The 26,933-nt window shown below is 41.8% G+C and overlaps 1 protein-coding gene across 1 annotated transcript; it reads left to right on the forward strand.

The window, feature by feature from the left end:
* On the forward strand, window positions 1-25,628 carry LOC145481441 (brefeldin A-inhibited guanine nucleotide-exchange protein 3-like). The gene is made up of 22 exons (XM_081459934.1): window positions 1-814; window positions 898-952; window positions 1,065-1,146; window positions 5,212-5,343; window positions 6,070-6,138; window positions 6,626-6,748; window positions 7,826-7,862; window positions 8,026-8,122; window positions 9,796-9,909; window positions 10,419-10,725; window positions 11,170-11,291; window positions 12,364-12,761; window positions 13,409-14,835; window positions 15,516-15,849; window positions 16,297-16,630; window positions 17,371-17,953; window positions 19,267-19,446; window positions 19,872-20,760; window positions 21,164-21,272; window positions 21,541-21,772; window positions 22,377-22,522; window positions 22,711-25,628. Exons 1-22 carry the CDS (start codon window positions 730-732, stop codon window positions 23,801-23,803), a joined length of 6,948 nt encoding a protein of 2,315 aa, XP_081316060.1. The 5' UTR covers window positions 1-729; the 3' UTR covers window positions 23,804-25,628.
* The last annotated feature ends 1,305 nt before the right edge of the window (window positions 25,629-26,933 follow it).

The raw sequence follows: 26,933 nt of genomic DNA on the forward strand, positions 1-26,933 counted from the left end.
GGGATTCCCTTGCTGGACTGTGTGGGAGGGAACACACGGAGAGAACACGGGAGCGAAATATTGTACCGCCCTGCTCCACACCTCTCCAGTCATATCTGTTAGAAATCACTCCCTACCGTCTTAAGAACAAAACTAGAAAAGATGTTAACTTCAAACTACACGCGTGAATCAAACGCCCACCAAGGCGTCACGCTTTTAAGAAATTTGATTTCTGGAGAAATTTGTACTGGCGACTGAAAAAAATCAAAGTTGCGTTTGTTCAATCAGCTGGCTTCTATGTTGACGCTGTAGAACAGTAAGAGAGTAAGCGTATGAATTACTCGATTCAGGGAGAGGGCTCGATTGAAACAGCGCAGTTTAGAGAAGATATTTTGGCTTCGACCGTCTCAAGTTTAGGAGCTAAAGTCTGCAGTCATGCCAATGTACGCTCGGTTTCAGGTATGCGCGCGCTTTCCTTATAAGGAGATGATTGATAGGATAGCGTACAGGTGCCAAGAAGGAAGCCATTCATCTGCACACAACACTGCGCACGCGATCGGCGCATCGCTGATGCCCTTCTCTACTCTATTGTTTGAATTGTTTTCGTTGAACGCGCTAACGACCTGCTGAAGCAAAATATTGTGACTTGAAAAAGCTTTCGAGAAGATGATCTCGCAGTAGAGACGGGAATAATCGTCGAATTTCTGGAATTATTTCTTGTGCGCGGCTTGTCTGATGGGTTAGAGAGCCATGGAGGAAGTGTTATCTAACTTAGCTCACGATGCCACGTCAAGTAAAGCAAAGAACCTACGAGACGCGTGTATTTCAGCGACGGGTAAGCTAGGTGCAATGTGAAGAAAAAAACCGCGAGAAATTTGCCAGGAGAATACGCTGATAAATGTGGTTTTGGTTTTTCAGACGGACTCTTCATCAGTCGAAATGGAACGCGAAAAGTCCAGCCCCACGAGCTGAGGTAAGCCCTAGTCAAACCCCTCTGCCGCTAATATCGGCCTCTACAGGTAGGAAAGTGGACACCACTGTTGGATCAAATGGTCTGTAAATATAATTGGCTGTTCTTTTCCCAGGGAAAAGTGCTTCCTACCGCTGAAACTGGCCTTGGAGTCTCGATCAAGCAAGCTGTCGCTTCATGCTGTAAACGGCCTTCAGGTTAGTGGACGAATAACAGTTTTTCGCGGCGAATATTCTGTAGTATCTTCGTCTTGCACGGTCAATGGACGGATGGATTTGATTAATTAATGAGTGGATTTTATGAAAGGAGTTGAAAATCAAACCAATTCTACGGATGATAAAATTGAAAGTTTCCTAAAATCAAGGCCCCGTGTAACACAAAATAGTACATCACATTACGATAACAACGAGGTGTTGTCTCCGTAAAATGGAAAGGTGAAAATGGATACTTTACGAATTAAAATTGAAAGTTAATTTGAATGCCCGCTGGCTGGTCGCTTAAGTAACATTTTTACTGCAAGGAATAAACTGCCATAACGAAATAGCCGTAACTGCGATACGAAACTGGGATACAGAAATATGCAATTTTTGAGACAGGATTTTGCAAACTTCGAATCCGTCAATATATCAGGTATCCTTGCTAATCACAGATTTTTAGTTATTTAATCAGCTGATCTCTTAAAATTTGATTTTTTTTAAAGTAAAAGACATTTCGTTCACTGTCGTTCTGTAATTGAACATTATTTCAACTCAGATATGAAGACAACTAAAATTAATTTTTTCAAGCAATTGTTTTTCTTGCAAATAGGCAAGAAAAGAATTAATTTCTTTATTTCACGCTCGCCCTTAAAAACACTCCACACCAATCAAGCTTTAGTTTTTACGAAGTAGACAAATTAGCCAAGTCATCTGCATAGCGAAAGAAACATTTTTGCCGCAATTACTCCGTAAAAAGTTATTACAGAATTGTTTTTGTTAGCTGCAGTTAGTTTTAGTCTCCGTTTAGGACATGTTTACTTAGAGCTTCTAAACAGAAGTAAATGATTTTCAAAGTTGTAAACCACTTGTCTTGTCAAAAAAAGACATAAAAAAGCTTTCTTTAAAGTATCAATTAACATTTTGCACCAACGTTCTGAAGATATTTCCTTTAATTAAAGCAGAACGGGGAATGTTTACAAATGGTCTTCTAAAAATCATTAGCGACGAACAACTATCTCTTTCTCTGCGTAAATTTATGAAAAATATATACTCTCCAGTGGTTTTGACTCGAAAATAAATAATTTATGACATCCTCGTGGAATAGCTCAGCAGTCAGCTTTGTTAACAAAGGTTTAGAGGCACTAACAGTTCACGTCGTTTAACATTGTCGGGAAACTGAAGGACATTTTGACAAGAACGCATTAGGTTTTAATGATGAAATTCACTTTTAACATAATTCTTGAGCTGTCTGTGGCAAAGGTTTCATTCCGCAGCAAGCCGGCTTTCACTCCCGGCTTTCACTGTTTTACGTGCGGTTTTAACAAAGTCAAAAGCGAACAAAATTTAGTCCCACTTGAAGTCATTGAGGTACTTTCGTTGCTTGTGCAGTACCAGAACGAACAAGGATCGTTCAAGCTTTCCTGCCGTTTGCAACCTGCTCTGTGACTGTTTGTTGACGACTTGCAAGAAATTCAGTCGCTCCTTTTGTTCGCCGAAATAAGCCGCGTTCTGCCGCGAAATCCTCTGCCCCGTGTACAAAATTGCTCGGTTGAAATTTGGTTCGTCTTAAAAAACTGTCTGAGCCAATACTCAAACAATTTTTGCAAATGGAAAAACTTAACATAATGCATAGTCGTAAGATACGTTTCGTCAACAGGGAGAGATTTAAATAATACGGCTTTCAGTTTAACACCAGTCGTTTCAAGTGAGAATACCTGTAGTTTTTACTCGCTCTAAGAATCAGACATTTAATTAAAAACTGATCTGAAGAGATATTTTCGAATTTTACGATATAAAACATAATTAAAGGTGAAAATAGCGATGAATGAATGTTCCCAGCGAATTGGGCAGAACGAACGCCCAGATTGCGTAACTTTGGTATTATCTGCTGTTGAACCCGATATATCCAAATTTGCTTAATCAACCGCGGTTTACACTGTACCATATGATCACTGCAACCGCTGAGAAAATGTTCAGGGATCTCTGCATTCATATAGAAACAACTTTTTAGCGATCGTTGCGACAACGATCATTGAGATAGACCTAAACTGGGGAAATGATCTTTTGCCACTGACACAGATATACTCGGAAATTAAAGGAATTCAGAGTTCTCTAGCTACGAGCGAGTTGGACCTACGACCTTCTGGTTACTAGTCAGATGCTCTACTACTAAGCTACAGGAGACTCCTGGGAGCTAAGGTTTACTGGTCTATCTCAAGGCTGGTTCCCATGCCGCTGCGGTCACCACAGCTGGTTCAGCTTTAACTGAACGATCCTTACGACTACCTATTTATGACATATGATACCTACCATCGTTGAGATGTCTACCACAGTGATGGTCAGGACATATCATCGCAATGATCACTGAGCCTTGCTTGCGGTAAACGTGGCAATAATGGTGATCACATGGAAACCAGCCTTAATATTACTGAAACGTTATCGATGCGTTAGAAAATCCGCGTAGCGCTTGACTCTAAATTTATCTTTAAATTCGTGACGTAAGTATAAAACAGCCTAAACGAATGCTCAAGCCTTCAGGCCAATCAAGTCACTAAAATCCCCTACAACAGCTGGCACAAATTCGCCCAGCTAAGCTTATCTTGAATATATACAACTGATTTATGCTACCGATGGCCATCCCTGACTGCAATTTTAGCATTTTATCTTGTTTATTCCGATTTCGTCGTCTTTTGAAATCGTGCTTAAGTTATGGAGGAAAACAAAAACTTATTAATTCTTAAAAGAATGTCTAACTTTATGCCTGATCTGATCTAACAACACTGATAAGATTAGAAACAGCCTAAGAAGGGAAAATGTTGGACGGAAATGTTTGATTTAAAGTTTTGTTCACTTTCGAGTCGTCAGTTTGTATGGTGACAGAGAGGCAACGTGTCTGTTAAACGTTATGTGGGTTCATGAATCAGTTGACGTGTTTTTGACGTTTATCAGGATTGTAAATTGATTTCCAGTTGCTCGGGTGGAACCTTTCCTAAGTAATGTACAAATGTATACTAATTGAGACATAAATAATTTACAATTCACCTTGGACAAAACACTTATGGTTACTCAGCTGCGGCGAATTTCCGGAGCACGCCGATAAAAGTGGTAATTAAAATGTGACCAAGGATGACAAAAAACGTTTTAGCTGAATCGTACGAGAATCGTACAATTTCTTGATCAGCGAGGTTGCCTAGGTAACATGATAATGCGGAGGACAGGTTTCTAAAAGAAACTTTTGTTCCAAGATGTCAGACAGGTCAAACACTAAGTATATCACCGTGGTAACATCAGAAATCATTCAACTGCCCTTCTTGACTGAAATATTGTTTCAGCCACTTTCGGGCATTATTAGCTCCGCAAATCCCGATATTTTGGGTACTGTAAGAATAGCGGGAGAGGACGGAAGGAAAGGAGCTGGTAGCTAAGAAAATCAGTATTACCGTCAACTTGCGCCTTGCATACACCCCGCTAACATGGACACTCGCTATTACGAATTGAAGCTAGATCCCCGGCCAGTCGAAACTACAAAGAAACGTATGGAAATAACTCCCGTTATATGAAGGACTCCCGCTATTACAGAATTTGGGGCACATCAGGTGGTCCCAAACTAACATTTTTATTCTTCTTCTCTCGTTACAACGGACAACTTTGACGTATTGAATGACTTAATTATTCTGCAGTTTTGGAAAGTTAAAAACTGTACACTATTTTGACCTATATTATATGATTATGAGTCGAAGCAAAAGGCTATGATTTCTCTTATCGAAGCCAAATAATGTACTACAAATGAAAAGAAACTGGAAATCTTAAAAGAGTGTAGCAGCACGTGACACTATTGCAGACTCTCTCCCCCGATGGTGCCCGCTAAAACGAGTGTTGACTGTATAAGCGAGAGGGTGACACGCTCGTTATAGCTATATGCTATAATGGGTGCCACATGTTCAAGTGTCTCGCGATGTTCGGCTGGTTCTTCAAGTATTCCTAACAGGGCCAAAAATTATTTAGAGAGGTGGTCACTTATCCCTTGTCGTTGACCTAACTCTGTTTTAAATCTTGTTTTTTCAGAAGTTAATTTCCGATGATCGATTTCGCTCGGAGAATGAAGAAGACGCAGAAAGTCAACTTCCGGTTCAGTTTCTTGCCACAGTAGCGTCCACTCCCTCTCTGGCAGATGAAGTACAGGTCGAAGTTATGAAGGTAACAATCTCAAACGTAGACGGAAATCAGCCTAGTTATAGTAATGAAAGAAGCTGTTCTACACGGTAGAGTCATCTGTCAGTGACTCGGCGTCGAACATGTTTGGTTTTTATCATTGTGGTACATATTAATGTGATACATATTAGAAGGTCGTTCAGGGGGTTCTCTGGCACGGTTCAGGAACGGAAAAAATAGAGGATCACGGATCACGGGTATAAAAATTTCGTTTTCCCGAATCACGAAAATAAGTAATTAAGATACTATTTTTAGTAATCGGCTCTTACACTAGAAAGAGTGTTTGAAAAAGGCGAAATCGTGAAAGGCAAAGTCAAGGCTCCATATTGCAAATCGCATACCTAAGTCAATCTCGATAGAAGACTCTAACCATTCGGAAGACTTTCGTCTCAAAATAACGTCGAATAGAGTGGTGAAATCACGAATTTCGGTTAATAATTCAAGTCTTTGCCGGTCACGGAAAACCTTTTGGTCACGGATAACGAAGAATGATTTCCTAAATTCACGTTTCACGAAAAATAAAATCAGCTAATCACGCATCAAGAGAATACCCCTGTACGACCCTCATATTAACTGGCTCTCATTTGGTTTCCGTAATTTCTAAACGATAAATGCAACCTTCACTCACGTATGATGAAGACGGGCTCTAAATATGGCGAGAAGTTTTATTGCGAATTATGGAGAGAACATTTCCTGCCTTTACTTCTTCAGCTGCTGCTTATCATTACGTGTTCTGCGTCTTGTGAAGTTCACGGTGAATATCTCATCAAACTTGCTGAGGTAAGAGTAATAAAACAAAGTATTTTGCAACTCAGACAACAATTTATCGATTCTTTTGGCAAATGTTCGTATCTAGGTTGATCCCAGTTCGCGACGCATTCACCCAATGAGAGGAATTATGGATAGCTTTTGCATATATTGGGCATTATTTCTTTGCACCGGCGTTCGCCGACATATTTAATTATTTAGCATTAATCAACCGAAAATTGAACCTAAAACCAGGCAAACTTCTACCACACATTTTTTAGCACCTGTGCCGTTTACTAACTACTGCAAATATGAGTGGAATCATTGAATATTCAATGGTGAGAACACCTCAAATTTACAGATAATCTATAGCTTTATAACACGGATTTCCCTAAAGCAATCATTTGTCACAGCGAGTCTTATTTTACGACGCCGAATTAAACGCTTTAACCCGTAGGAGACTTAAAAGGTCTAACTTCCCGCACCCAACCAACACTAATTTCCGCGTGTTTGTTCACAGATATGCATCGAGACGTACACGCGTGCTCATCAGGTCGCTACCAAGACAGCGTGCAGAGCCACCTTAACACAGATGCTTAGTTCAGTGTGTCATCGTCTGCAGGACAGTCTGGCAAGTCCCATGGTAAGATTGACGTCATTGTCTCCGCCGGAGTCTAGGACTTTTGAGATATGACCCGAAACATTCTTATACAGAGTTCCCCGTAGCTGGCTTTGATTGGCTCTTGTTTAAGCGAAATCTTATATTCGAGCCTGACTTACCCCGCGCTCCCACCTCACCCCGTGCCGCGCGTTGTATGAAGTTGTTTGAAGACGACTGGAGACGAATCAGTAATCGAGCAGTAATCAAACAGACACGCTACCCTAATCAGTGTCCTGCGTACCGAAGAATTTAAGTCGAATATTGCATCTCTGTACCGCGCAGATAGAGAAGTTGGTTAACTTCTGATAGTAGCACATGAAATATATTCAGAGAATAGTCGATTACTAAGAGTAAATGTAGAGTGCATCCCAGTCTCTGGGATTTGAGGGCGCAAGCAGATGGTTCAATAGAGCTAATGCTCAATTCTGCCTTCTATATCATAAATATGTGACTTGACACGTTGCTTCTACACACTCCATAAACTACCCTCGCCCCCAAGCTCCACTACTGAGATAAAGCTAAACTTCATAGGCCAATAAAAGATCAATTTAGCGGGCAACAGTAGTTTTTTTAAAGGTGGAGCACAACATTGAGAGCTCTTAAAGCTTGCGGTAATAGGGACCTTACGCAAAACACGACGGCAACGGCAACGAGAACGTCACCAAACAAAAGGTTTAATGAGGAGAACAATGGCTGTGCACGTGCATTATAATTCTTGGTACATTTCTTTGCCGTCCTCTGCAAAACATAAACGTGAAATGACCAAATTCTACGTTGTCTGGAGAACGTGAACCACGACGGCTAATTTTTCGTATTTCTATTTGGAACTGAACGCATCCGTAGCATATTCAGCAGGGGCAAGTTTTAATACCGACAAACACACTGAATAGATCTAAATAAATGAGAAATTCCAAAGTAAAATAGAAACACATTTTTTACTAGGCGTCGTCCTCGCCGTCGCCGTCGTATATGCGTGAGGTCCCTAATGTCGCGTGGTTGCAACATTTTTCCGTTATGACTGTACCAATGATAAAGTAGTGTGTACAACTCCTTTTTTAGACATCAAAATCTTCAACGGACTCCAAGATAGTGAAACGTAAGTAAATATATATGTATTTTTTCATTCTGTACACCGGTGTTCTATTTGTGAGACAATCGCTTTATTTCCCGCCAAAACCAGACCATTTCACCTGCGATGCTTTCAAATACGGTGTTGTGACGTAACGTAATTACCTTCTACTTTCCCTTCATGTATGTAGACACGAATCTGTTCTCTACCGACCATGCAAAGTTGTTGAGTCAAGACGTGGTGCTGTTACTGAAGCATTTCTGCTTCCGACTCACCGCGGGACCAAGGTAAGGAGATACTTAGATCAGTTTACTCGATGTATAGAGCAAAAAGGCCAAAACAAACAAACAAAATTATAACTGAATACTAGGGCGAGAAGGTCTTTAACACCTTTTACTCACAAAGACAATCATGTGGTTCTCAGTTTTGCGGTTGTAGATGAAATCGTGTGACCATTTAACTGAGAAATTCTTTGGAAGTCTTTTTACGTTGAAATGTCTGTTATTCATTGTCCCGTACAGTAAAATTTGGCATTTCGTTTTCAATTTAGAGCTTTCGTATCATTTGCAGTGCAATAGATAACTCAAACTTATTAAAAATATCAGAGAAACAAAAGCGGTCGCTTCATCACTGTTTCATTTAAAAAGTTGAAATGAAAAAGTTGAAAGACCAGAGCGGCCATGTGTTAAGGATGGAGAAAATAAACGTGTCTGGTAAAATTATTGTTTTTTGTTTTGCCCTTTTTAAGTTTTACATAGCTATTTTTTGTGGTTAAGAATATGTTTTGTACTTCAAAATAAAATTATGGTTCCTCTATGCACCCTACAACGAACCATTGTGATTGTCCCATAGAGAATATTAAAATTTGAGTACAACGAATAACAAATTTTCGTACTGATCGAATGTAGTTCCCTCGACGTTTATTAGGAAGGAGCATTTGGCAACCGTTTGGCACCTAAAATAAAAACAAATAAAATAATTAGGAAAATGTAGTATTGAATGTTAACATAAGTAACACAACAAATAAACAAATTTGTCAAAATTTGACTAAATGTTTGCTCAGATAATAACTCATTATGTAGGCTTGCGAATATTGAGGCACTGAAAAGTTTGTCGCCCTGTGTGGTTTTTATTGCGATAGGATGATGTGATTTAGTTGTTACCAGGAGTCAAAGGGTAAAGCGCTCATATAATTACTCAGTTTTCTGTCGCTCAGCGTGGGATCACTGTGGAAAGAATAATGCCGGGCACGCAATGCTATAAGAATAAATTGTAACTTCAACTTGAAAATTTTTTTGTTAACATCAGCACGTACCAGAAAACATATGTACGACTTTATGAGAATGTTATCCTCAAAAGTTGATTTTTTCTCTTCTCGTTGTCCTTCAGTTACCTCTAATTTCCATTTAATTGAAAACCGAAAATACGAGAAAAGACTGGGAAAGTTTTTATAACAAAAAACAAAACAAAAACTCCCATCTGCTCTTCGGCTCCGTTCGATTGGTAAAATTCGATCCAGATTCTATGTCGATGTAAACTTATCTTATGCGTTTGTAGTCAGTGACTTTTGGCACGAAGGAAGAAAACAATTAGTTCGCAACTGTTTATTTCTTCCAGTTACTAACGATGCAAAAACAGTTTACTTAGAAATCTTCCTGCAGTCGTTAGGAGTGTTCGTAAAATCTTCGGAAAACTCTCGGAGTAAGCTCAGAAGTTTTTGAAATTTCAGGCAAAACATCGTTTAATCTCGGCAATCTTCGGAATTTTTCGAGCGATCTTTGGAAGTCCTCGGGTTACATTATCTAACCATCGTGATTCTTTAAGTGATATTTGTTTGGAAAGAGAAAATTTCTTATTCGATTTGAAAACCTGACTTTGTACTTTGATTTTGCTTGGTGAGTTTCCCATGGCATTTCCCTCCATGAACGTGGATAAAAATTATTTTTGATTATTGTCGTAGTGTGCCGGTGCAAAGCGGCCAGGCCATCCCATTGTACCTTGAGGCCATCTTAGTGATGCTTAGCAGCCTGTCGACAGCCTTGCAACAAGAGAAAGAGTTTATAAACGTCATCTGGTGAGTTCAGGAACATGGCGAACATGGCGGAGTTATTGGTATTTGCTACTATTCAAGAAACAGACGTTTGATTTTGTAACAGTTCCGAAAAACGACAGGAACCTTTGAGGAAGTGAGGATAGTAAACGTTTGAAATGGGTTGAAACTGCGAGACAAAACTCAACAACCGCGAGCAAACGTTCACAACTTATTATCAAATAAATCCCACTGGTAAAAAGTGTTAAACACCTAATCCTTCAGGACAGTATATATAAACATGTTGTCTAGTGGATAGAAATACGAGTAACGAAAATGATTATCCCACCAGTTTCCTTGACTTGTTGCCACAAGAACTTACGACAATCATTAACTGAAAAGCTATCAGTTTTTCTTTGAAAAAATCTCAGAAAGTACTTCATATATGAATCATCTCACTTCCCCCATTTCCAAGAACAGAAAACACCAAATCTAAATTTAATAGCTACAGACATTACAGAGCCAGGACGATTGTTTCTCTCTTTCTCTTTCAGGCAACTTCTTTGTCCCGCGCTCATTCAGTTGCTAGGCAGCCCCCTGAATGATCTAAACAAGCGGCCTAAAACCGTTACTCCATTCCCTGAAGAAATCAACCGAGGCGGACGCGGAACAGGGAACTTCGCTAAATCGTCCTCGGTTGTGGGGCCTATACCAAGGACCATTTATAACATAGCCACGGAGCTCCTGCGGCTTGTGGGCCCCTTGGCGGCCATGAGGCCCGTGTTAGAGTCACTGTTCCATCGGATTATTTTGTATCCTCCAGCGCAGCAGAGAGCGGAGGCATTGAAAGCGCTAAAAGAGGTACAGTGGATTGGCTGATCAAGTGGTTTATTCTCACTACTTGCATGTTAGATTTGCTAAGAACAGAACGGAGAAATTTAAAATTGATAGGAAGATAAATTGACTTCACTGAGACAAATCCTGTTATGAAGCAGCTTTATTTCAGTCCAGGCGTTAACATTAGTTTTATTCTAAACATGTATTCTCCTTCGGAACACTTTGAGCGTCTAAAATTTCACGTGAATAGACGGTTCTTTCCAGAAGAAAATGTTCATCTAAGTGGTATCTTTTCTTATTGTTAAAATGTTGTTTAGGTTACATTCATGACCCACAAAACGGTGCTCCTCACGGCTGCCACTCAACACTGATTAGACTACACTCTACACTGAGTAATTTTGTTCCCGAAGTAGCCATTTTTCAAGGTTCACTTCTACGTTGTTAATTGCATTTTTAATTCGTCTCCAGTTTCTCTCCAGTCCGCAGCGACTATTGGATGCCGCAGGTCCGACGATTATTGACAAGGACAATCCTCCATCACCAGACTCCCCGACCGAGCAGAAGAAATCTGAATTGGATTTACTACGACTGTAAGTGTGATACAGAAGAACTACAGTCCGTGTTAATTTATTTTAATAACAGGAATGTTGCTAGGACAAAAAGAATGCGACTCTCCGGTACTTAATCGAGAGTTTCCGCGAAGTCGGCACAGTGTGCCCTGGTTGTAACAAGGGGTGCTTTTCATTCAACCAAAAATTCCGAGAAAGAGACAACTCGTTCGAAAATGTTCTTAGCAAGTTCCCGGAAAATCCGAGAATTGTTGAATTTCCGAAATACAAACCACTCAACCAAAAGTTCTGGAAATTCCGGATCCTGGAGAAAATCGAATAAAACGAAACTTCCAGGTAAGAAATTTCCAAAATTTGCGAGTACTTCACAAGGTTATCCTCTTTTCCAGAAATTGTGGGAAATGCTGTTCCATTCAAGTCGCCAATGGAAATTTTGGAATGGAAAGCTCCCTAAGATTTGCACAATGAGTCAGTTCCAAAGTAGCCACAATACCTACCGTAATGGTTAAAATTTGAGTAGTTTACAGTTTCGATATTTATGGGCCTCTTGGTATAAATGCAAGCCTAAAGGCCGCCGCACACTAGCCGAGTTTTTGTCGGCCGACAAAAAATCTTCACTTGTCGGCTAGTGTGCGGTAAATTCAGACAAGTCTGCGACAAGATCGGAGCTTGTCGGGTGATATCTGACAGTTCTAGATCTCAAAACGTCTTGTCGGGCCTTGTCGGCTAGTGTGCGGTGGACCAAGACAATTTGTTGGGGCTTGCGCGCGCCTCAACCAATTAGGAAATGTCAAGAGAGTCACGTCGGTGGAATAGGCTCCATCTTGATTTTGGATGACTCGGCCCCAAGCCTCAACGCGGTTAGTCGCTTCAAAAAATCGGCTAGATTGCGGCAAGCTAATGGCCCGACAAATTTTAACCCGATTTGACCCCGACAAAAAAATCTGCATTTCTACGACAAAAATTCGGCTAGTGTGCGGCAGCCTTAACTGAAACAAAATAAGTTTTCAAATCGCAAGTTTGAATCGACTATCTTTAGGGAATAGTATTGTGGTAACAATCCTTGATTAATGTCTTATTTTATTTTATTTAGTTTGATGGATGGCATTGTGGAATCTGCCCGTTGCGCCGACAGTACTGTGGCCAGCTGTAGTGTAGCATGCGTGGTAGCGTTGCTTGGATCCTTAGAAGACTTAAGTCAAGGACGAGGCTTGAGCGATGAACACATCGAATTCCTGAGCAAAATGAAAGAAACTGATAACTGGGACACGCTCAAAGAACAATACGACAACGCTGCTTCTGCTCGAGAATCGGGAAACTCTGTTAACGGTAGGATGAATGGAGAGGGAAGCAGTTATAGAGGGGGAAACCGGTGGGAATTGAATTCCCAGGGATCCCCCGATGGAGATATTGAGTCTCTGACCGAGCGATTTGAGAAGGATGGAGGAGCCTGGGACAATCTTACAGATGGCGAAATAATGAGAAATGATGGTAAGACATCTAACCAAACATGTGCTTAACGAATACACTTTTTTAAAGAAGTATATCTAAAGCCACTAAATAGAGTGTATCAATAATTAAGTTGTGGAGCTCATGCACGGTTTTCTTTCTAACAATAATGAACACGCGATAAATTGAAGGAAAAATAAAGGCACAGGACTGTCTCAGAACAAAAGTTTCAGAAAATTCTAAATTCGGGCATTTACGAAGACAATCTGGCATTTACTGAAATTATCCTGAAAATTATCTAAACTGCTGAATTTTTTCTGGGTGTTCTCATACCGAACATTGAATTGAGAGCTTGGGATTTCTCTTGGTTGAAAATTGGCGAGGGTCAAAGCTGCAAGCCAACTATCACAATCGCCGGTAGAGATCGAGAGCAAGAAGCCGTATTTTTTATGTTCGTTGAATGCTTTGCGCCAAGAATGACAAAAAACGCTGCGCTCACCCCGAGGACTTTCTATCGTTCGATAGTGTAACCATTAAGATAGCAAATTTGCAAGTATGTCAGCCAGCTGGATTTTCGCAAGTTGTCCCTTGGCACACCACACGAGGTGTGCAATTGTCAGCTCAGATATCACGTGTAGATCTGTATATAATTATAACGCCTTAGCAGTAATTCTCTTTTTCTCGTTCAGTTTCAGAGGACGAACCTGAAATCAGGCCTCTTATACCGAAGAGCGTACACTTCGCCTCAGAAGACGAGATAGCAATGTTTGAAATACACGAAACCGAAAACATCAAAAACTCCCGCCTCAACAATGCACCGCGGTCCGGGACTCCACGCAAGAGCAGCCTTCCGAGAAGAGTTGGCACCAGTCCTCACGGCAATGCGCGGACAACAGTCAAACGATCTTCATCACTTGATGGCAAAACAAGGCAGAAACCGACTGTTCAAAAACGTACCATGAATGGGCATGCGCATCAGCGAGAGCGCGCAGGGTCAGACAGTGGTGCATTGTCGGAAAGAAAAGCGAACTTTTTAGCGTCGCTATCGCAAAGCGGCTCTAAGACGCAGAGCAAGTTCGGATTGCGAAGGTCTTATTCTGACAATGATCTTTCGATTAGTAAAGGTTCCTCGCCTAGTCTGCAACATTTTCCGTTAAGAAGATCTAATTCTTGGGCGTCGCTTATAACTGAAAACCACGAAGCACCTTCGGCTGATAGCGATAAAAAGAGAGGAGGTCAACCAAAACGTAACAGAGGAGGAATTCCCAAGCCTCAAGCGCATTCATCAAGTGATTCATCGTTCAATCCGAAACCCGGATTAAGACGGTGGCCGAATGATGGGAAAATAGTCGAACCTATGAACAGAAAACCTGTGGAACAAGCTTCGCCAACGCACAGGAAATACGTCGAGTCCAAAGCAAATAAAATCGAAGCTAGAGAAAAGGCTTTGAGGGAGGAAAAGGAAAAAGACCGATCGCCAACGAAAGGCCCCCGAGGGACTCTTCGGAGAACTCGTTCGGCTTCGGAATACGATCGTAAACAACAAAACGGCAACGGTGATAAACCAAAAGGAATTCTGCTTAAAAGCCAGAGTTTGGACGAGCCTGATGCTAAGGGAGCAGCGAGCATGCCGAGGAAAAATTCGTCGCAGGGCGTGAAAATAAACGGTGTTTTTGTGAACAAAGGCAAAGAAAACGCTTCAGGCAAATCGCCAGACAAAAAGAAAGTAAAGGACGTCAAAAAGAGTGTCGAGGAAAACGAGAAAGAAGGCGCTAGAAACTTTGCACGCTGTTTACTTGGCATTCTTCCATCAGTACTGAGCCTCTCTGATCCAGTGGCCGTTGACGAAGCTCTGCAGCAGTTCGCTTCTGACGTCTGTGAAGCGGTCACATGCATGGCACTCAAGCGCAAAAACGTTCCAAACTTCGGAACACTTCGGGGACGGTCGGATTTGGTCGATGAGAAGTCGGGCGAAGGAGCGATGTCGGACCCGAGCTTCCCTATTCTTAATGCGGATGGTGTGTACGTCACTGTGTACGCTACTATGACGCTGAATTTGAAGTTACTGAAGAGTGGATACTATCAGAAGAAAACAGCCACGCCCGCACTAGCACAGGTAGGAAAGAAAATAAAACGTACCGCGGCTTATCGTGCTATGCGTGGGGTATTGACCAAGGTCAAGATGGTCGAATATTGGCAAAGTTCTTTTTTGTCCTGCGTTTTTATGAACCGAGGTGCAGTCGACTTTCATAGCCATCTTGATCGAACAAAATTCGTCAATAAAGGAATTATTACATAGAATCAAGAACAGACTAGCCTTTTTTATTTTCTTGCGGAACAAACTGGGCATTTTCGGGCGAGCAAGAGAGTCCCATCTTGCCCACTTGGGTAGCCAATCACAATGGGTCACTTGGTTCATCTTACATTTTCGAAGCTAGCCGAACAGAGAATCAACAACGCAAACAAATTGCGAATATTATGCCTAAAGAATGCCAACTTCAATTACCCACGTACTTAAAGTTTGGGCTTTAATTTTGAAAGAAAATAGAAAGTTTCACATTGTGGCCAGCTCTATTTATTGAGATTTTCTCCTTTGGAAATAGCTGCATTTTTTCCCTTTTGACTAAGAATACAAATATACCTACCTGGAACATCCTTTACTTTGAGGCTAGAGGAGATATGGCCACATTTATCTGCTGATAGCTAAATAACCAAATATTAGTTGGTCTGAGAGGGTGAGGAGCGAAGGGAGGGATATATAAAACTGATTTTTCCTGTTTTCCTCTGATTTCCAAGGAGGACTTCATTAGTGCCATCCTCAACAGTGGCGTTCCCATTGGTCTGTCCTCCGTCTGGCTGGGTGAGCTGTACCGCCTTGTCACCACCTACAACATTTTAGGAAAGGCCGGCTACACACTGGACTCACCATTGACCAACCGGGCCCTGATCAACACACTCAACGACAACATGCTTTCCGAGGAAGACGACAGCCCTTTCCTTCACCACAGGAACCCAAGCACGCTGCCGCCAGCTAAGAGAGAGGGGATGAAGTTTGCAAGGAGGGTGCTGCTTACCACGTGGGATTCAGTGTTAGAGATTCTGTCAGCTCCTCTGGAGACTTCCATCTCAGGTGAGCAGACTTGGAAGGAGGTTGGGGACGAGGGCTGCATATCCCTTCGAATGTTCACTGGGAAGTATGCCCTGCGCCTCCAAATCCTGACCCCTCATAACATTAAGTATGTCAATTTTCATACCAGTTCTGTCGGACCTGCTGTTGGCCTATCTGAAGCGATAAATCGTGCTTTATAGGATCAGTTGCCGCTCTTTCTCTCTTTTATAGAGATAACACGCTTAATTAAATACGTTCAAACGGCTCCCTTAAAACCATACCCAATTTGAGACCGAAATGTTAAAATCTATGACCCATATATTTTCCGACCAAACAGCTAATTACCCATTCCACACCTTTTGGGATGCACATACCTGTATTAGTTACACAGGGTAATATCCCATGACTAGTGTAGGTTTTTTTGGTAATCCTTTGATCAGAGTCCGTAATAATTATCTTACAATCCAGGTACTTCGAATAACGTTGCTGCAATGCTGGGCGGAGAATCCAAGAGAGATCACAATCGCGAACGTGACACCATCTGCCTCAGTCTAGATGGTCTGCGACGAGCAGCCCGCTTGTGTTGCACACTGGGAATTCAAACCCGCTGTGAACTGGTTCTAGCCCAGTTAGCAAGTGCTTCTTGTGGGGGAGAGGGTCTGGAAGGAAAGAGAACCAGGTCCCACTCCTCGCCAAGCTTCATCAAGCTTCACGCTGCGCATGTACTAAGTATGGATGGACTGCTGGCCGTTGGAGTGGAACTCGGAAGTCACGCACCAAAATGCTGGAAACACGTATTCAGGTACAGCCAGTCGTAATAATTAAGAAAAACCAAGTGACTAAGCACTAATTATCCAACGAAACAATTGACAATTAGTATAGGTAATCATACGGTTTCGAGTTCAATTTGGAATTAATTTGCACGAGGGAGCTTTTTGAAGAACTCACAAGTGCAAATTAACTCCAAATTGAACGAGAAAAACCGTATGATTACTTATTAATAATATAAACATGAAAAAATTCGCGCGGAGGAAGTGCCGGAAGATCTTTCTTGAAGCCATTTTTTCTCATTTGAGAAAACTTTTTTCAAAGTTTCAGCACAAAATTTTCATCATCATTTTACATGATATCATTTTCTTAGAAAGGTTGCTATTTTCTTACAGTCAATCATAATCCAGAATTTCGATGTGTAATTTGCACTGGTGTTACACTTTTTGCACTGATGTTACACTTTTTACACTGGTGTTACACTTGAACTGCACTGCTCTTAGCCAATCAGAATCGAGTAATTTTTTCATGTGTATTATTACATAAGTAATACTGCCAGTGTTGTTGTCAATTGCGATTAAATTTTAGTTTGAAGAAAAGCGTGGAGGTGCGTCAAAGCCGTTTTCCCAAGCTGACGATTTGCCTTACACTAATAACAATTATGCTAAAACATGTAGTTGATAATTTTATAAATTCTCATCACCCTCCAGCTTGAACTATGTTGAGAAATTTTAAGGAGAAACTGGAGATTGATCACATGGTATCTATTTGCAGATGCTGTACGTACATATCGCAGCTGGAACGTGTGCATTTCAGTAGCGGTGTAGGAGACTTGTCGTCACACGTGACACCACCGAGCTCTTTCCGCATAAACTCCGACATTCCTTCACCAATGTCGGAATCTTCCAGCATCTCTGATTACCTTTCTGGCGAACTCTCTCCGAATGGTACCGGCGTTGTCCGACAAAATTCCGAAAATGGCTCGGACCATGCGCCATCCAACGGCGGACTGTTGACCCCAGCCGATGCCTCCCGCGCAATTTACGCTCTTTCCGCCGCTGTAGATCGTCTTTTCGAGCACGCCGCCAACACGCTTCACCTCGAGGGTCTTCTGTCGTTCCTTGAAGCCCTCGTCTACGCTTCCAAGACGCAGCTGTTTGGTTCCGTAGTTGACAAGAGTTCAAATTCCCCTGGAGGAGGAGTTCCTGCAAGCTCCAATGGTCAGACGCCATCTTTTAGCACAACACTTCATTTGTACCGACTAGCGGATGTGATACTGAGGAGCGCCCGCAATACCAACAGACCGTTATTGCATCTAATGAGAGCATGGGCAGTTATAGCGCCCCATTTTGTAGAGGTTGGTATGAGAGAAAATCAATTTCGTTCGCGTGTTTTCCAAATCAATGATGCAACATCGTTACCACTGGGTACATTGTGGCGGGACTCTTTTATCACTGAACATTGCTTATTTTGGAGGTTTAGTTTAGTAAAATAAGGAATAGAAGGAAATGGATTTGATTTCATGAGCTGAGTCAAACACCAATGGTTTTAGGCAAATTGATTTCGTAACGTTTTCCGTATTGCCATTTGTTCCTTTCAAACTAAGCAAGAAATTTTAAAAATATTCTAATAAAGATAATTGAATCTATCATACAGTGAATGCCAGCCCAGTGGCTGAAATGAGTACATATATCAATTTAATTTTTTACTAGTACTTAGATAGTTTTGAGATGCATTTGTGATTCAAAGGCAATCAATTTATTTTCACTTGCACATCATGACCCCAACAGGGCAAACAGTTCTTTGAAGTGTGGAAATATACAAAATCCCAGTGGTTTATCTGAACAGGCATTTTCTTTTCTTCCTTTTGCGCAGTTAATTTTTTTACAATAACTATCAATACCAGGTGCATTGAAAGTAATTAGTGTGATCAATCGTGTAAACGAACTTGAAATTTACGGATAGATGCCACCATTACATATCTGAGCATCGGCTGTGTAATGAAAATTTACCTGGATTTGTGCGGCGGACTGCTGAACTTCGGCCTCCAAACGCTCGGCGCCATCAGGAATTATATTTTCCTGGCCTCTTTGTGCGACTGCTGCTGTTGATACCTGTCCGTAGACGAAATTACAAATAAATAAGCGCTAGAAGAATAGTTAAATTATTGTGACAGAAAATTCATTTGAAATATCTCACCTCTGCAGTTACGTCTACATCTTCCTCGTTGTCCTCTTCATTCGAGTCCAATGCTGAGCCATAAAAATTTACAAGTGTGCTTACGGCATCTTCTGGAAAGCTATCCATGAACCACGGATCCGGCAAACTATTGGAATACTAGTTATCGGCCAACAAAGTGAAAGATACGATCTTACAGTGGCGCGCTTCGAACCGACAAGAAACAGAGGAAACCCGCGATAAGCAAAGAGCCAATCAAAAATCATTTCGTCATTTGAAAACAATAACAAACGGCCGCAATGCCGAATGGGTGAAACTGGGCCTTTAAATGAGGAATCAAAAATATGCTCTTTTACACTGCAGTATGAAACATGTTCTGTTTGAACGCTGTCTGCTAACTCAGTGCAAACGTTTTGAGTCTCATATTGAAACATTGAAACACTTTTATCAATACATTAAAATGTTGTATTGACATCTTTTCAATCTCCATAGGCTGCGTCTCACAAAGACAGGCACATATCCAAACTAGCAATCACGTCCCTTCACGATATCATGACAGAGCTCCTGAGCAACCGCAGCGAGCTCCCTCACTTTTGGTTCCACGAGGCGCTGTTTAAACCGTTTGACGGCATCTTGTCTTCACCATCTTGCAGTGAAGACGATCAAGAACAGGTAAATAACGAGAACGACAAACCAGTAGTGTGGCTTTACGATGAAAATAGGATTGGAATCTTACCAGGGAAGCTTTTTCTGAGTCACCTAGTAGAATGAAGTGCTTAGAAGTATAGATGAATGGATGCTAGGCCATTCAGGAGACAGCCTATGACACACACCCCCCTCTCCCCCACCATTCCCCACCACTCTATCCCTCCACGTTTTCCCATGATTTCCTAACAGTTCATCAGCCCCCGCTTATAATCTCTTTGAAGAGAAGCTATGTAACAGAAAAGTGTCTTGCCAATGAACATAACACAGTTACCCTTCCAGCGCTAGAGGCTGTACTATTCCACCTGGATTTCAAAGTATCCACGAATAGCAACGCAAACGTTTCTGAATTTGTGCCATATTCCTCAATTAAAAATTACTTTTTTCGACAGATACTGACAACGCTTTGCCAACTGGTAGAAACCCATTTAAGTAGCATCAAGTCTGGCTGGAGACCTGTATTCTCCGCATTGAGAAACATGCCAGTGGTTTCTCGCAAGCTTACGGACGGGGTAGAACAAGACCGTAGACCTCATCAGATACTTGACATTCTCTCGGCTTTTCTCACGAACAAGAATTCGTCGGTGTTCGCATCTGCCGCCGTGCAGTGCATCCAGACCCTTCTCATGTTCGTACGTGGCTCGGGCGTCAACGACAACTACGAAAGCAGCCGAACTGATTCCGAAAGCAACCCGAACAGTGACGTGGGAACAGTCAATGAGATGTGCCTACCGGCCTTAGAGTACCTGCTGAGCATGTCGAAAAAGTTGGCATCCATCTACATCATGCCTTCGAGTTTGGTCTTTCATGGATCACATGCTGTTCGTTTGGTGGAGCATTCTTCCGAATTTCCAGGTACCCCGAGTCCCATTTCAAGTCCCATTAAACAAAGCGAATCAACCAATCGGAAAGCAAAAACCCAAAGCCCAACTATGACGTCAGCAGCTTCGATTGCGTCAATCGACGACACGGGAGTACTGCGCGTATGGTTCCTTTTGCTGGAGGGGCTTACGAAGGTGGTCGCACAGTGTCCTTGCAAATTTCAGCCCCAAACTTTAGAGGTCTTGTTCGATATTTTGCGCTCAATTATCACCGTGCCAGGCCCTAACTTCTCTATCTACGTAGTCACCAATCTCCTGCTGCCGATGCTTGAGTCCTGGGTCGAGCGCGGTAACAGGGATGGGAGCTACTGGGAAAGTACAGCGGGTAACTTTAAGCACGCATGTGGGCTCGTAACTGAACTGGTTGTAGAAGAGCTGGGACAGTTCTTAAGTGTTCAAGGTAAGTTGGCTTTCTTTGTTTATAGACATCGCAATGATAACCAGTAATCAGATTTCATCCTAATACGCAAGGTTTCGCATGAGGACCTAGGACAGATATTGCCACGAAGCCCACTTCTAGTAACTGCTTCGACATAAATTAATAGCCTTTTAGCACAGTATTAACTAATAACAACTCAAAGTAAAGATATGAACATGGCGGAAAGAAACTAAAAGCAGTGTGAACCAAGATTCGATTATTCCTTTTGGTTTAAGGCAGACCATGAAGCATGATCTTTGTTCTGTTAAGCACATTGTAGAAGTTTCACAAACTAATTTTATCTAGGTTATAGCGCTGAGATAACGCAAAACAATGGACGTGATTTCAAGTACGTCTAATGTTTCATACTGCTTCAACACTACAGGCGCGGCAGAGTGTGTTCCTGGAATGATCAAGCAAACCTTGGATCTGCTGTTAGAATGTGTCTCTCAACCTGTAGAAGGAATAGCCAGACTTGGATGTTCTTGTCTAAGGTAATTAAAACTACTCATTCAGTGAGCGAGGCACACGAGATAAAGTTTTCTGAGGCACTGGTCAGGTACGGTCGCAATCTTCTCTCAACTCGCTAAGCTATGTAATGACGTAACGTGATAACTGGTGAAACGCTGGCGTGACAGCTATCACGACATCAACATGTTTTGTACTTGACACGTGACAGTGTCACTGGAGAAAAACTCTTAGTTCTTCAAGCCAAAGACACACCAAATAACGCCTTTGCACTTTGTTTCTCTCTCTATCCAGGCACCTGTTACTCTCCGGAGGGCCTGTCTTCACAGAGGACCTATGGCTCATTGTCAGTGAGGGCCTCAGGGAGGCAGTACACACTACCCTATCAAACCTTAGGGACATGGTAGCGTGCTTCCAGCCGGGATCATTCAGTGTTTACGGCGACGAGGGCATGACGGTCAGGGTTGTCGCGCGACGTGACGTCATAACGGCCGATATGATACGACTACAGCAAGTGGCGGAGCAGGTTGGTTATCTGAAGTTGAAAATATTTCTGATTATTCGAATGAATTCGAGTTCTGTCCTTAGCAAAAGCATGGAACTTCAAAGTAAACCGCAACGAAGAAAATCAGTTATTTTGTGTACGTATGGACAAGAGTATCTAAGAAGTGAATCGAAAACACGCGCCACTACCATTTCGTTATTTTAGAGACCCTCCCTCGACTGTAACCAAACTTGATAGCCAATTGTCCGACCAGTTGGAATTAGTTTCTTGGACATTTAGTGCCTATTAAAACACAAATTTTAATCTATACGTCAACATAAGACAATCCGTATGAAAACGCGCAGTTTTTCGACACATTTTGACCATCTGAAGGTAACGGAAAGGCAAGTCTCTACTAACACTCGAGGACAAAAACGAAATGGGAAGTGACCTGGCTATAATTTTGCGGAGTGAATCTGTAAATTAACTTTTTTTACTTACCAAGATAGAGTTTACTCAAATCGCCTGCTTCAGATCTCAGCTAGCGTTAGCCCTTTCTTGCTTCTAGTTCCTCATGCCCAAATTCTAGCTACCAAGCCAGTTGTGGTCGAAGCTAGTTTTCGTTCCTCTTTCTCCACCCTTTTAGGTTTTTTTGCTGGACAGCCAAGTTGACAAGTCTTCCACTCACAAACAAGACACTCCTGGTCCTGCGAATGAAGAAGATGATCAGCGGTCCTATGTCTTCGTGTTGTCTTCGGTGGAAAACAAAGAGAAGCCAGAGAATGCAGATAGGTTAGTTAATAAATAACTTCGTTTTGCTAGATACTGGGAGTAAGTATTAAAAGAGAGGAAAGGCTTTTGAGCAATAGGAAATAGAGTGTTTTGTCGTTTAGTTTTATGGCCCTATTCTCCCAGAGGAGAACTAGGGATTAGTAGTCGTTTAGTTTGTAACAGCCTCGTTCTCATCCACTCATTCCCAGGGTTCCTTTGCGCGGTTTATTGGTCAGTCTGCTATCCCATCAGCTCTTGCTACAGACTCTCGGCTCCATTCTCCTCGACAATGCAGACAGTGTCATAGCGCAGAGTTCGAACCCAGGCAGCCCAGCCTCGTCTGTGGAAAACTTTAACAACGAAGGCTCTGAGGCTAATCTCCCAGGTCTCCTTTCGTACCTGTCACCAGCTAACTTGTCAGTGTTGTTTGATTGTCTGATGGAGTCACACACTGTCGCGTACGAGTTCAATGCTAGACCTGGTCTGCGGTCATTGATACAAAAGCTGGCGAAGTTGGACGCGCCTGCGAATCTCCTGCGGCAGTCCACGACTGCGTTCACGTGCTACCTTCACACGCTGTTCCAGATTTGCAGGCACAGTGGCGAACACTTCTCCAGTTCACACATAAAGCGCATTCTGACCGGGGACCGTGTAACCAACACCCAAGAGAAAGAAGACGATGTCGTCAAAGAGGAATCAGTCAACAGCCCCGCGCGCAGCCACAATGACTTGCTCAAAGGCGATCGCAACGTGGACTGGATTGTGCGGCGACTAAATGAAGCTTGTGATCAGTTGAGCAGCGTATACGTTCGTCTTTATAATCAATACAAAAGTGAAGCGCAGGGGAACATGTCGTACGAAGTTGAGTTGGAGAGAAGTTTCTCCTTGTCGTCTACGTCATCTCCGGCTCGCGATGTTTCAAACTGGGGCAACGGGTATCCGGAAGAACCTTTGCATTCTCCTCTCGCAAGATGGAAACTCTCCGCTACGGAGAAATTCCCGCGGGATCCGAAATCGAAACACTATCAACATCTCCTGGAGGAAGATATCCGCATGATAGAGTTTGAAAGACAATTCTTAAAGAGAAAAGAAGACGAACTATTTCAGGTTAACATTTGGACAAATCTAGTTATAACCATGCTTGAACTTCTTTTGAATTTACCCACGCTGCAATTCAAGGCCGTCCTGCCAGCGGTTTTTCCCGCGGTGACATGCCTTATTTCCACTGGTACTGATACCAAAGTGAAGCAATTAGTGTGCGAGGTCGTGCGAAGAGTGGGCTCCATATATGGCATTTTATAATAATTAGCGGGGAAATCATAATTTGAGAATATTTCCTCAGAGGGTAAGAAATTTAGGAGAATTGTGAGTCGGTATGAGAGAGGATCTCGACATGATCTGAAAAATGGTTTTTAAAGATTCATTGAATTAGTGCTAAAGCTATGTTAAATTCTCCAGAATGAACTTGCAGTGGAAGCAATGAGGAGAATTACTCAACTACAAACGGGAATGGCTTGTATTAGCCTTAATTGCAAGCTATTCCCACTTTCACTATGGAAACACGAATAGATATTGTTTTATCACTTTATTTCAACTTTAGAAAACTGATGCAAACTTTTTTACATAAAACTAAGTATATGATACGAATTTTTGCAGAGCCCTCCTTTTGCTTGAGAGAAAACTCGACGAGAACATTTCGCAGCCGAGTTGACTTTCGCTCATAAAAAACGAAGGCGTGTAGCTCATTGTAAAAGTAACTTGTATTGTAATGTAGTAGTACGGCGCATGCTCACGTCACAACTTTCGGAGTGATTCACGAATACTTGCACTAGTCTGTGATTGGGTAAAGAGAATCGGAAAGTCTACGATTTCGGCGATATTTCGACGAGTTTTCCGAATTTCAGTTAAGTCTTAGTGAAATAACAGTAGTTTCTTGGAAGGCGTATACCAACCCAACCCCTACCCGCCCAATTACGAAAGAGGAAAATCCATTTGGTGTATTAGTTAGTGTTGTTCCGACGGCCATGTTAGAAAGCAGGATCTTTAAAATTTTAAGAGGACGGAAATAGGACCACTTTCACGGGTTTTATAAACTATTAACCTGATTTAATCGTACTAATATGACGGTATAACAGGGCAAATTTGAGAGACTGTATATCGTTTCATTTCAGTAGCTCGAAGAATGCGATACCGGGATACTAGGGAATACATTTACAATGTAAAAATACCTATTATCACAATTTAAGACAGAATTATAAATTTACATTGTGAAGGGAAGGGTTTTTTAGGCAAGCTATTGCACTGTCTAAATTGAATTAAATGTAGAAAGAGAACACTATAAATATGGTTTTGTATTTGACGCATTTAACTGACCAGTTATGTAGTAGAACATCGAGAAATAAAGGTTTATTAGGTTAAACTCTATATCTGTAGACGAATCTTTTCCTTCATTATATTGATTTCGTTATTAGTTTATAGCGGAACTCATACGGGAAAGAAAAGGAGACCCAACAATGAATTTTCTCATGGTTTTCATGGCTAGCGGTATTGCTCGTGGGCGCGTACGCACGACGATGACGGCGGAGTTGCCCAACATGGCGGCCATACTCCAGCTAATAGGTCGACAGAGACATGCACCCTCAGTTTGTAGCGTAGCTCTTTGATATTGGACATCCATGTACTGGTCAATTGACATCTGTCAAAACAAGGTTTCCGCTGACTAGTATCACGTGACCATATCGCAGACTCAAGTTTAGAGCTCATCAAGGTCACGTATTTTTTAAGTTGACCGCTGACCATGTGCTCGTTTTCGATTAGATTGCGGGCTCATGTCAGGTCAGGTTAACTTGCTAGCTGGGTTGTTCGGAAGTCGGTTAACGCTAACCCAGGATTATAAAAGTTAACCGAAGTATAATTTTTCTTGTATACAAATGTTTTTCACTGCTTTTTGTGTATTTTGAGGATCAGGTTCTTACCGATAGTGCTAGCACTTTTTTTGGCATTATTTTGTCTTCGCGAGCATTTTTTTTTACATTTTATCCCAAAAAGCACTGCTAGCATTATTTTTGATTTTCGACTGATTATTTGTATAATTTTGTGTTAAAAAGCACAATCTGACTATATTTATGGCGTCCAAAGCCTCCCAGATGCATTTTGCCCTCATTTTAGTCAAAGGAGCCGAGGAGGCCAGGGGAATAGGTTTGATAGGTCAGCGGTTGCCTTCTAGAAACCCAGTCCATCACACTCGTTCCAAGATGGCGTCATCCACGTTGTCATCGAGTAACAATGGAAGTCAGCCAGAATGGACTAACGGAAAAAAAAAAAACATCGATCGTTACATTTTGTTGTTGAAAAATGTAACTTAAAATCTGAAAAATGTAATATTCTATGTTCAAAAAAATCAGAAAAAAGTGAGCATTTATATGTAACCCACGAGCACTTTTTAAAAAAATTAGCATTATTTTAGCACTTTTTTGGCAAAAAACAAGCACTGCTTTAAGCATTTAATGCTTTTTTTTACGAGCACTATCGGTAAGAGCCTACCTACGTGGACCTTAAGATAATTGAAACTCAAAACAGAAGGCCAAACAACAGAAATGGAAAACTCCACCGTAAAGTTTCAAAACTCAAATTAAAATTCTCGCCTATCTTGGTTTAGCTTAATCGGGCCTTCAACAACCCAGCCCAGGAGCTCTGCTTTTAGGCTCGGCTAAATCTATATATTATGGGTTATTGACCAAGCGTCAGGTCAAGATGGCTGGATATGATTTGGATTATTGTTCTCTCTTGCGTGTTTATGGACCGAGGTGGAGTCGAGGTCCACAAACACGCCAAAAAGAACAAGGTCAATATCAAGCCATCCTGACCGAACAAGCTTGGTCGATAAAGAACCTATTATATAGAAAAAAAGAACACTATTTCTTGCGGGACACAGCGGGTAGTTCCGAGCAGGCGAGATAGCGCCATTTGCCCGCACGGGTAGCCAATCACAGCGCAGGATTCGGTTCATATTGCTAACCATATAATAAGGGCTTTAATTTGTTTCCCAAAGCTGTACTGTCGAAAACCACTGTAGAAACCGATATCGTTTTAGAAACGGACGATTGTTTATCCTAGTTTTTCTGACGGGAATTTTACTATTTCGGTTTGTTTGTTCCGAAAAAAGTAAAATCCTAATCACGTAAGCTAGTGCTTACGTGTACGCTGAATTTGTTTATAATGCTTTGACGATGCACAACTGAGGTCAACTGAGATCGCGGTCTTTTATGAGATCTTTCGTCGTCATGTGACGGGTTTACTTCGGGCAGCAGCCAGCCCGTTGATCCCTTGACAACTGTATTATCCCTTGACGATAACTAAAAAGATGATGGAATAAAGCTATTGTTAGGGGTGAGTGAGTGGTGAACAAAGGGTTATAAGTTTGGATGTTGAG

The sequence above is a fragment of the Orbicella franksi genome, chromosome 3, assembly GCF_964199315.1.
Source record: "Orbicella franksi chromosome 3, jaOrbFran1.1, whole genome shotgun sequence".
NCBI lineage: Eukaryota > Metazoa > Cnidaria > Anthozoa > Scleractinia > Merulinidae > Orbicella > Orbicella franksi.